We start from the raw sequence: 12,660 nt of genomic DNA, 5'->3' as shown, positions 1-12,660 counted from the left end.
ACATGTTTTGTTAGTGCAGGTAAACATGAAACATTATGCAGCAGCGCCATGCAGGCAGGGGGCATATGAAGGGCAGCTTTCAAACAGCCCCATACCTAAAGCCAGTACCTGTCAGCCATACCTTCATCCTCCCAGGTTTTTCTTTCCCCGGACTCAAGATTAATTTATTTTTTTGTTTGTAATTTTATATAGCGCGAGCTTGAACGAAGACACTGGAGCGCTTTAAAAGAGCACAAGTTACATTACACAATGACTCTTTAATGTTTTGCAGCACCGGAGATTAAGTGATTACATTGAATCGCAAGATGTTGAACCGATGCAGACACTCAAACCTGGTTCCCCAGTTCCGTCATAGGCAGCTCTGACCTTTACGCAGCTTTCCTGGAGCAAACTCACCTTGTAACTACAGACATGTTGTGCAACTTGCGCCGAGCGTGGACCGGACTTCCGGAATCAACAGGGGCTGCTGGAGGGAGGAGCAAGGTTAGGGGATCCAATAGCCTAGCACTGGGAGGACTTTGAGGGACGTCACTGCTTATCCGCCGAAGTAGGCGCCCGGGCGCTCAGCGGGAAAATAAGATACGGAAGGCGATGAGCTGTCTCAGAGGCAAGTGAACTTTGGAATAATACCAAGAAAGCAGAGGGCGGCGTGTGTATGCGTGCGTGTCTGTGCAAACTCACCTTGTAACTACAGACATGTTGTGCAACTTGTGCCGAGCGTGAACAGGACTTCCGGAATCAACAGGGGCTGCTGGAGGGAGGAGCAAGGTTAGGGGATCCTGAACTTCGGAATAATACCAAGAAAGCAGAGGGCGGCGTGTGTATGCGTGCGTGTCTGTGTGTGTGTGTGCAGGGGGGTGGGGGGCGGCAGCGTGTGTATGTGTGCGCGCGCCTATATGTGTATGCAGAGGGGTGGGGGCTGGCTGTGTCTGTGCGCCGTTAATGCATGCGAGAGCAGGGGCTGTGTGTTCGTCTGCGCAAGCGCGGGTCAGAAGCGCTCTCCCGCGGTCAAAACTGAGACTGGAAAAGCGCGCGTCTGACTCGTGTCTTCATTCCCAAATACGGCTGACAATAGGTCTGAAGCAGACAGTAATCAATGCTTACGCATTGAATGCAGGTCTGCTCGACCTAAAAAAGTACCTGTGTTTGTATTTTGTTTGCACACGACCGTCCTTTCCTTACCACTGAGAGCAAGGTAAACGTCAAAGGGTTGCTAGTGTTTATTTAGCAAGACAATTCTAGATACTCCTGGCCACAAACAAATAAGGAAAGTACTATCAGTCCTGAACAGGGATACTTACTTAATCCTAGAAATGACCCAGTCAGACATGCAAAGCTGCCCTTAAATGATACAATGGCTCTCCATTGAGAAACGAATCAAGTTCAGCTCTTCTGCTTGTTTCACAAAGTCAGTGTGTACCATGACACACCTGCCTACAGATTTGTTTACATCATACACCTCAAAACAAATGCTCTGCTTCTCTCACCTTGTCCCACAAAATAACGATATAATTACACATATCTCAACTAAAAGCAAAACTTCAAATGCCCCTATAATGCTGGTTATTACATTCTGTTCACTTGCCCTCTGAAGTAGCCCTTGGGAGGTAATGGAACCCTATAAACACTAAATAAATGCATCTTGTTCAGGTTGACACAAGCAGGTTACTTACTGTTGGTTAAGCTCTTTCTAGTGGAAACTCTAACCGCAGATCCCTCACCTTTAGAATATCCACAGGCTCCACACCGGATCTAGAATATTTATCAGAATAGCTTGGGTAGGTGGCATCATGCGGCCTCCTGGCAACCCTGTTTCTCCCTGGAGGTGATGACTGGAGTCGCATATTTGCGCTACCCGAGCATGCTGATGTCAGTTTCTTTCATAACACTGTCCGCACCCTCGACTCGGAACTCAAAAATCAATCAACTGTGCAAAGCTCTAATTTCAGAACTTTTTAGATGGAAAAGAAGCCTTTTCTCTGAAATGGGAGGCAGAAGGGCGGTGAGGAATCTAGGTTTGAGTATCTAATAAAGATTGTTAGCAAAGGTAAGTAACTTATTCTTATGGTGGATACTTCACGCTGCAGATTCCTCACCTTTAGAGCAGATACCAAAGCAGTACCTCCCAATGTTGAGTCTGTGAAAGGACTCTAACCAGAAGGTCCTGCAGGACCGAACGACCAAAATGCCCTTCCTGTCGGACCTGGCTGTTACGGCAGTAGTGCTTTGTGAACATGTGCACTGATAACCATTTTGCAGCCTGATATATGTGTAAGAAAGGAACTCTGCATGCCAGCGCAATGGTAGCAGGCCACGCCCTGGTAAAAGGCACCCTCAGTCCTTCTGGAGGTTGCTTCAATGCCAGTGCATAGCCAATCTTAATCCAGGGGAGCATCCACCTGGACAGTCATTTTTGCACTGCCCTGCATTTCTTTGCACCAAAGACATCCACAATGTGCTGATCATATACACAATGGTGCGATTGATGTAAAATGTCATTTCCCTTTTGGCTTCCAAATGATATAGTCTCCTCTCTTTTGCGAAAGATGAGGTGGAGCAAGGAGTGTCGGAACTGTGATTGGCTGTCCGACATGAGTCACAAACTTTGATAGTCCTCCGCACATGTTTGTCTAGAATGTAGGTGGTGTAGGACAGCTGAACTGAAAGAGCCTAAAGCTTATTCACGAGACGAGCTGACATGATAGCGGCAAGAACGATCCTCTCCATGGGCAGGAGGCCTAGACGGCAACTGTACAACCTCTCATTGGGCAGCACATAAATAAAGTAAGGACCAACTTTAAATCCTAATGTGGCATCTAAAAGGGCTTAGGAGGAAACATTTGAAGTAAATCTTTGAGAAATCACATCACAAAAGGTGGTTTGAATAAGTGTGGCTGGTCCTGTAAAAGCAATAAGGCAGAAAAGGCTGAAAAATACCCTTTAACACTGCAAGTCCTTGCTGGGCCAGAGACCAAACACAACAATGCATCAAACAGTCTGGCCTGGAGCAGGTCTGTATTACGGGTGCCACATCAAGCCACAAACTTATTCCAGCATCCTGGGAAAACAGACTTTGTCGAAGGATGCCTGGACGCATGAATGACATTTATGACTTCGAGAGGGAGATGTAATGCGGTCAACTGCAGCAGCTCAATCTCCACACATGGAGGTGTAGATTGCGCAGACCTGGGTGCAAGACCTAGCCCTCCTGCTATGACAGATGATCTGGCTGAAGTGGTACCTTATCGAAGGACAGATGCTAAAGTCCAGAAGTTCCCGTTCCACACTCTACTGGCCCAATCCTCAGACTGGAGGATGACTTGGGCCCTGTCCTTCCGGATCATCTTCAGAAGAGACTTCTTTGGAATTCAAGCACGCAAAAGTCAGCAGCGGCTCCTCCGTAATGGCAGAGGAGCTTCTCCCTCCCTGCCAGCAGCCTCCAAAACTTGAAAAATAAAACGATAATAAAACAGGTTTATTATCGTTTATTTTTCAAGTTCTAGGCTGGGCAGAGTCTTAGAGGCGGGGTAATCATGGGGGCAGTCACAAAGAGGAGTGCTAGGTGCACTGCGATCAGTGTGTATTTCGGTTTGGCCGGCCGTCTCAGGACGGCCAAACTGACATGCTCACTGAGCGGTTTCCAGCCCAGCTGCATTGCCGGGTTATAGACAGCAAAATACGGGCTACCAGTCTCCCTGGGAGTGCAATTTGAGGGTGCTCGGGCCAATCCTGATGCTGCTCTCATGAATGAGAGCAGCATCTGAATTAGCCTCATGGGAGACTGGGAGCCTGTTCTCCAGTGAAGAGCAGAAGAGGGGCAATGCAGTAGGTAGCAGAGCAGGTGAGCTCTGTTTTTTGTTTGTGTATTGTTTGTCTCCCCATCCCCCCACACTGCCCTAATATACTACTGGCAAACATGCTAATATTGCGCATTCTTAGCGGTGACGAAGAGATTGAACCATGGCTCCCTGCGCTGGTGGAAGACGTCCTGCTCAGCCTCTGGACTGCCATTCATGATCACTATGCACCACTGACTGTGCTTGTCCACTCAAGTGGTGCAAGATCAAGAAAATGCCCTGAAGAGTGAACCAGTCCCAGAGCAGTGGCACAGCACACAATGATGGGCCCCCCTGCAGAATGGGCTCAATGGAGGCCTCCTGAATGGTTGGGTCTCCCTATACTACAGGCACCTGTTCGGTAAAGCAGAGTGGCATTCCCGAGCGTTTAACTATTTGTTACTCTATGTCATTGCATGTCTTGCACGCATTCTGCAAGGTATACAGTGGCATGGCTTGGAGGATGAGGGTCCCCCCTCTAAAATGAGAAACCCCTGGGGTCCCCCTGGAACTTGGAGGCTGCGGGGGCCTCTGTTACACCCTTGTTGGCTTGTTGGCAGAGAGCCCAGGACCCTACTCTGCCCTTTGTGTTGAAACACCACATGGCAGTAGTGGTATCTATGAGGACCTGTACCAGCAACCCCTTGATGAATGGCGAAAGGCTTTCAGCGCCAATGAGCCCATAACCCAAATAGATTGATGTGAACATGCCCCTGGACCATCTTGAACTACATGTAGCGCCTGTGGGTCTGCAGGACAAGAACATGGAAAAAAGCTTCCCACAAGTCCTACGTTCCCACCCAGTCTCCTCTATCCAGGGCAGACAGAACCTGGGCCAGCTTGCGCATCTCAAATTTGTCTATCCACACGAAGAAATTGAGCGGTCAGAGATTTAAATAAGGTGAAGGCCTAACCTCCTGGTTTTATTTCCGAGACTCTCTCTCTCTCTCTCTCTCTCTCTCTCGCTCTCTCTCTCTCTCTTTCTCTCTCTCTCTTTCTCTCTCTCTCTTTCTCTCTCTCTCTTTCTCTCTCTCTCTTCTCTCTCTCTCTCTCTCTCTCTCTCTCTCTCTCTCTCTCTCTCTCTCTCTCTCCCCTTCCCTCCTTCCTTCCTTCCTTCCTTCCCCCCCAAAGTTGCTTTAAGGCCGCTGCTGGATGGGTGGAAGTCAGGGATATTCCATGTACCTGCGGGTCTGAACCTTGTCTACTGGGCCTGACACCAAAAGCACTGGAGTTCTCTCCTTGCTTGAGCCGTGGGCATTGTTGTTGCAAATATTCAAAACTCCTCACAAGGCCCAAAACTGATGGGATGTAGCCTTTCTGATGTGGAGAGACCGAAGGAGCGCACAGAGGGTCTGCTTTCTTTGAAGTGCTCTTGTGGGAAGTCCACTTTCTTCTCAAAAGGTGAGACCTGTCAAAAGGCATACCCATCAGTGATGCCTGACTGTCATCCGAGAAGCCACGGATCTCATCCATGTATGGCCACTGAACAACACGCCAGTGTCGCCTTCTCTGCTTAAGAAATCAATAGTGTCCAGTCCTGACCTTTTGGCATACTTTGCTACGTCTTGGCCATCCTGAAAAGGTAGTGGCATGTTGGCAAGGAATTCCTCTGGAACTGCTACCAAGATCTCTGCGGCCAATCCAATAATGCCAGGGAGTGTCTACCCAGAAATACGCTGGCATTGACTGACTGAAGGGTGAGGCTAGCTGAAGAGAACATCTATTTTGCAAATGCCTGAATTTTTAGACTCTTTATCTGGAGAAATGAATTGAGATTAATCCTGTTAGTAAAAGCCTGAATTACCAGTCTTCCAGGAGGGTCACGAGGAGCATGTCTGTGGTGTCTATTCACAGGTAGGCAGGTACAAGGTCCAAGAACCCATGAGAGTGTTGGATGTCAGAGAATGGTAGCAAGGGCTCGGACAAGGTCTGAACAGGCTGAAAGACTTCAGTGAGGATATTGAGTTTTACCTGAACAGACTACCACTGTAAGTCCAGGACTTCAGCAAGTGAGGCAGTCTCTTCCATTGAAGGACCAGGGAGAAACCACAGCCCTGTGCTACGGGATGTGTCCAATCCACCAGCCTCTTGTAGGTCCAAATAGATGTCATTGTCCTAGTGTTCGGAAAATTCGTCCCCATCATCTCCATTCTCACCAAAAATTGGATGACTTTGGTCAGAGTCCATTCCAAAAAGTTGTTGGAGCCCTGGAGGACGGCTCCTGGTAAAGGTACTGTTTATCAGAATCTGAGTGAACTGGTTCTGGGCGTATTAGAAGTGTTGCAGTATAGACCTCGGTCCGAGTTTAGATGGATTTGGTTCAAAGTCGCACTAGACAGTAGGATGCATAGTCGGCGTGGCAGTAAACACTGTGGATCGTGGTACCAGACGTAAAGTCAGTTTCGGAGTCCAAGCTCAGATGAACCTGAAATGGGTCCAGGAGGTACAAATGATGCTGAGGAATGAGCCCCTGAAAGTACCCTGATTGGAGGCCTTCACGGATCCTCGGGCATGAAGACCCACCAGAGGGAGCTGGCAGAGTTGCAGAGATATGCAACATGGCTTGCATTAATGCCTCTATCTGTTGTATCGTCAGCTGATCAGAAAATTCGGGGTGCATTGGGATCAGCTGCAGCATTGGCTCAACAGCAAGGGACAGAGTGGCAAGACTGGGATGAGCTCCGCTTGGACTTCTTATGCTTTTTTTTTTACTTCAAGTTACCTGAGGATGTGCCCCAAGAGCAGGAATGAGTCCACACTCTCGACTTCCAGAGCACTGCGATTATGTGCCTTCAGAGTTCAGTGATGTACAGCTTAGTTTCGCAATCCCGGATCGCCTTTAGATGCAGAAGAGCACACTCTTCATATTACTTTGACTTGTGGCCCAAACCCAAATACCAAACACACCTCATGGGGATTTGTCACAGACATTAGTTTGCAACAGTCCCTACAAGGTTTAAACCCTGTAGTTTATGGAGGGAACATATTGCCTTGCACACATGAAAATAATTTAATTGGATAAAACCTGTCAACTGATAAGAAAAAGTTAGGCGGTACCTCCAGATCCACATATAAAGGCACAGAAAGAAAGGGGTTGACTTCAGTGCTCTTTTGTGAAGCTTTTATGCAGCTCCAGCCGTCCCCTCGGGGGTGGAATGGGGATGGGGTCTAAGCGGATTAGTACAACACCACCTACTGGCGTGCATGGCCTTTGCTGAAATATCTTCCAGATGCAATATGGCGCTTGGGGTATTATAAAGGTGAGGAATATCAGATTAGAAGTATCCATCAGAAATCTGGTCATTTAGAGTCAACTTTAGCATGTCTACAGTTATTTGTATTGTTTGCATAATTTGAGCATGTGCTACAGTTGGAAAAATAAACTGTAGTGGAGGTGTACAATTACCCAGTGCACCATCGAGTCATTGCATGCCACTGAACGGATAATTGCTGTGTTCATTGTAGTCGCACCATACAGTAGGACAAGCAGTTTCATTATAGAGTTGAATGAAACACTTTTTGCACTCCTTATTCTTAATGAAACGTCACTACTGCTGGCGAGGCAGAAACTAGCCCACAGTAATCACTTGGTACCATTGATTACCAGAATGGGTGAGTGTACATGAATGGAAGTGCACCATTTTGCTGTATGTACATTTTGTCACAAGTTACAAGGTAGGACTAGTAACCACTTGGTTACTGTGAATGTATTTTTAGCCCTGTGCGCACAGAATATATGTTCAGTCCTATTTGCACCGCATAGGAATAACTCCGTGTGTACAGCAGTGCTTCCCAAACTTTTTAGAACCTGGCCCCAATTTTTAGAATGACTAACCTTCGAGGCACACCTAGCTTTAATGAACACGAGGACGGAGCTGTTAGTAATGTAACTAAAGCATCGTGCAATAGCTGAATGTCATTTACAGGCAGCACTTATATCATTGACATGGCCACTAAATTTGCACATACAGCGTTACTGATAAAACTATATTGCACACAAATGAGGTGTGGAAATTGGGTTTCAATGAATATTTATCTTTCGTGCATCACCAAGTAAAGTTTCTTTCTTGTTTTCATCCTATTAAAAATGTTGTTTCCAACACACTACAGATTTACAAAATAATTTGCTTCACTTTTGCTTTCCTAACTGCTGAATGTTTACATTTCATTTACAAGTATTTGCATTTTGTTGTATGTTACAAAAATGACATCCCATAGCCTTTGTTTGTAAATACCAGTCCCCATGTTAAAAAAAATAAAACAAATTAGCAGCAATTTGTCCCAAGACATAGCCTAACATTTAACCTCTGTCTTTGTAGTGCAGCAAATGTGACAAGATAAATACAGAGTTTAAAGGCATGTTTATTTATTGCTTGAACTTTGCGGCCTACAGTTTGGGAAACACTGGTGTACAGTATATTGTTTTATAGCCCTAGATATTTACTGGTGCAATTACTGATGTTTATTATGCCAATGCTGATGTTGAAATAAGTATTTAATTTAATTTTTAATTTAATAACGATTTCTAAAGCGCCTGGTGACCCAAGGGCATCCCCGCGCTGTAAATTTTGTAATCCTGTTGAGGGGGAGGGGGGGTGGAGAGATACTTGTAGGGGAACTCTATTTTGGGAATAGGTGGGTCTTTAGTTTTTTTTAAACGTATCTGTTCAAATGTAAAGTTCTTAATTATGTAAATTATGACACTTTTTCAGAGCCAGTGTAACCAAATGTAAGCAATATATTAACGAACGTTAATAGTATGCTGATAATGTATTTAAGTAACCGCTAAAGAATTTGTTTTGTTTTCTTTGGCAGGTCAAACTGTCCACTTTGGAGGAAGGGGATATTTTGTCCTTTAGATTGGAGATGTCTCTCAGTATTGACGCAAAACAAGCCTTCCTCCTTCTGTCAGATTTAAGTCGTCGACACGAATGGGATCCGCACTACACGTAAGTGATAATTCAAGTTGCTCATGGCTTTTATGAGAACGAAACTCTGAGATCCAGTATGACTTAAATTGATTTTGAGTTTTGTCATATTGCAGTCTGGTATTTGGAGGCGACTGCTCAGACGGTGGTATTGCGTGCCAGAAATAGAACATTATTGGGAACGGTGGTTGTTTGTTCCCAAAAACATGGCCATGAGGTATGCTAATGTAAAGATGATCCTCCCATGTTTGGGGAGTCACTACAGAGTAGGTGAAATGTTGCCCATTTTTACTGGCCTGTGCATGGACGGCAAGACTAAATGCAGTCTAAAGATAGAGGTGCAGTTGAATGCTGTCAGTGAAGTGAGCAAGGTTTGACTCAGGGTAGGCAATTGGGTGAGGATAACAGGACAAACGTGGCTTTAAAAGGTTAGGTTTTGTGTAATGGAGCCCAATCAGGCTTGGATGTCCTCAAGCACGTTCACCATTAATGTAATATTTGTGGGAAATGACTTGTTTTCTATAGAGCTAGCGAGTTGTTCGAAAATCATAAAATGAAGCTTTAACACTCCAAGTAAATGTTGAAGAGGATTGAAAAGAGACTAGAACCCTGGAGAACAGTCGTGAATTCTGCATGAATATTGGCTGTTTTTATGTGATCAACCGCACAACAGACTATGGAAGAAATGCTTGCAAATTGTCTAACCACTGGCAATCGCTCGGGGGTAGTATCCCAACCCATCGTTCTTTTGCTCACCATGCCATTTCTGTTTGGACCTAGCCACATGCAAATCAATCTTGACCCTGCTCCAATAAGAACAATCCAGCCCAAACTGCTTTTATGTTATGACATCAGTTTCTCATGTATGATTGGAACTAATTTAGAACTGTGCTACTTAACCCATTCTGTCTTCAATGATTTTCAGGAGAGTGCCATGTCAAAAAAAGCATGAAGGTCTATAAGGATAAAGAGACAGGAGCCACCTTTACGTAGGGTGCATAGGGTATCACCAACAAGTTTTGACGTTGCAGTCTCCCTTCTGCAAATGTATTGAAACTGGAGCCATGTATGTTGTATTTAATGATTCAGCTGGGTCTCAAACAGTTCTGAGTGACCTTTGCTAAGAAGGTCATATACGAGAACGGGCTATATTTGATACTGGCAGGGTCCACCCCAAGTTTGCTGAACATGCAATATAGGACTGTTCTTTTGTGGGAATGGAGAGGTATTGATCAGTTTGACACAATAGAGAGTAAAGAAAAGGGTGTGGAATTTAATAAAATATCTACTTGTCCATGGGGCAGTTTTCTTCATAAATATACTTGTCCTATAACAAAATCCACTTGCCCCTTTGGTGCCATGTAGTGCAGCAACAAATTATGGCAGCAATCTCATTATATAAGAGCTCTGATATAGCCTTTCTGCTTATGCCAGGGCTCATAGCATAGTAGTGTTTGAATACTTGCAATCCCTTTATGTTGCCTTGTTTCCACAGATCTACATTCAGGGGCTGAAGGTAGTGGTAAGCAATATCTCCAGGGTTAGAATGCCCTTTTGAGTCTGTGCAAACCTACTAACTTGCATGTTATAAGATTTTTCAACAACTCTTCTCTGATCTTTTCCCATACTGAGAAACATTGGAAATTTACTCCCGACGTTGGCAGACGTAAACCTTGTTCCAGAGTTGTGAAAAATGTAGTTGGAGGGAAAGTGAACTTGCAAATACTCCGATTTTCGCATGAGCAAATCTACACATGCATATTTGCTCGTGATAAAAATGCAGTTCACAAATATTTTCTAGGCGTACTACTTCTGTAAATTCTTGGGAATTCACAAAAGCTGTGTAGCTACACTTAATGTAAGGGCATATACCATGGGTGCACTTTTGAGACTTACTTTAATAATTGGGCTCCTAATTTGGTCTGGCATTGACCATGACCTTTAATGTTTATTAAAGCTCTGTCTCTCTCTGTATCGGCTGGCTTCACTGTGAGTGACAGCATTCTGCTCTTTCACAAGGAGCATATCAGCATACAAAGTAGTGTTGTTCAGTGCCGGTAACTACTGTGGCAGTGTGTGCTTTTTGAGGGCAAAACACAATATTTGCTTTTGCCAATGTTTGTCGTAATGGTGAGGGTCCAGCAGCTCCCAAAACAATAACGTTTTACTAAAAACATCCCAAAACAAGTCACACATTGACAAAACTAAAAAGCTGACCACCAACCTCAGACCTATAGTCTTTGCTAATGCTTGTTTGTGTTTCCCATAATATTGTTGAAACTGGTTACACTGATCTGATTTTCATTATGAATATTTTTGGGAAATACTAGCATACATCAACACATGTTACAAAATTATGCTGAAAAGAAAGGGTCCCTGAAAATCTACAGAAGTTTAGCAAAATGGCTTTTTTCTTGCTTTCATTTTTTTACAAACATTTTATTTTGAAAGCAAAGAATCATCAATCTTGCTTTCAAGCTGCTGCAATTATTTGCATCAAATCAGAGAGCATTCTGGGAGCATTATACATAGCCTTGTATTCCTAAACTTTGAAAACATGTTTACACATTTTTATACTGTAACCACTGTCAGTAGAGCAGTCGAAGCTTACAACATTTACTTAGAGTGCTCACCCTAATAATAATGGCTTTCGATTAATGAACCATAAATACAAGTTTATACAGCATTAGCAGATGGGAAAAAATATTGATTTAACTGCAGACAGGGCCCTTCCTTGATCCCTAATGTGGTACTGCAAACTGCCAGCCAAAGGGTTTGTACTGCAGGGGGTTGGGCCTACTTGTTCCATGCACAAAATACACATGCAAACTTGTTGCCCTTGACCCCAAACAACATGTCCTGGGCATTGGGCTATAGGAATTCCACATCCCTGAATGTACTTGAAATGTAATGGGTTTGTTTAGGTCTGGCAGCAGCATTGAACAGTTGTGATGAGTTGGCTTCTCTGAAGGAGAACTAAATTACCTTAGCTTGTAGTGTGTAAGCGTTGTTATTTTGTGATTTCATCATGTGTGAGGGAGTGGTCTACGTTATTCAACTCCTCTAAAATGAATGCAGAGAACTGAGCACATCTTTCTTTGGAGATCTTGGTGATCACTTCTGATCTGAGGGGAATGGATTGTTTCACAGCCTCATATCTTTTTCAGGTGGGCTTTGCCTTTATGTATGTGCATTTTCCTTTGACAATAAGTTGTTTGTACACGCTGAGAGTTTTCCTCTCTTCATTTAGGTCTTTTAGCTCTATTGTGCTGTTACTTTTTTTGGTTTATTAAAACTTTTTAGTGTGTTTGTGATAGGCAAACACATTAACTGTCTTGTCTTCATCGACCTTGGCTGTGAGTTTCTGGCCTCCTACTGTACCTCCCACAGCAAACATTGGTGTGTGTCAGGTCAGCTGTCGCAAAGTCTTGGGAATCCGAACTGTTGGGTCCTTGTGAGACTCCTGTTGTTTTTCTAGGTCAGGCACAGAGCCTGATGAACATTTGCTTGAGCAGATGGACCATGCGGAAAACCTATAAGCCATGTGATGGAGAAACTCAGATAACTCCTGGACTCAGTCGGAAGTCAATCATCACATCCTATTTAGAAGGCAGTTCCCCATGTGTTGAGCAAGTACTGGTATGAAAAGAAGGCAAGAACAAGCAAGAATCGGGTGACCAAGAAAAGGAAAAGGAGTAGAGTACAAGAAGACCCACAAAAGAGGCACAGGAGTGGAGCAGGACAAGCCAGAACGACCAGACTGAGTGTAGAACACCTGTGGAGACGAGCAGAGAGAAACAAGGGGAGCAGAATGGAAGGAGACCCAGAAGAGGTGGAGGAGACAAGAGCGTCCTGTGAGATGGCATAACAGAAGACAGAAACTGAAAGGAATTACT

General features: G+C 44.5%; 1 protein-coding gene across 14 annotated transcripts in view; it reads left to right on the top strand.

Annotated features, from left to right (window-relative positions):
- ACOT11 (acyl-CoA thioesterase 11) overlaps positions 1-12,660 on the top strand; it is a 791,760-nt gene that overhangs the window by 674,212 nt on the left and 104,888 nt on the right. For all 14 annotated transcript variants that reach the window (XM_086952551.1, XM_086952558.1, XM_086952565.1 and 11 more), the window contains one exon: positions 8,652-8,785. In XM_086952551.1, the coding sequence (XP_086808677.1) occupies positions 8,652-8,785 (134 nt within the window). The remainder of the gene's footprint in view (positions 1-8,651; positions 8,786-12,660) is intronic.

The sequence above is a fragment of the Lissotriton vulgaris genome, chromosome 1_1 (assembly GCF_964263255.1).
Source record: "Lissotriton vulgaris chromosome 1_1, aLisVul1.2, whole genome shotgun sequence".
In the NCBI taxonomy this organism is placed as follows: Eukaryota; Metazoa; Chordata; class Amphibia; order Caudata; family Salamandridae; genus Lissotriton; species Lissotriton vulgaris.
This window is presented reverse-complemented; position numbering and strand designations above follow the sequence as displayed.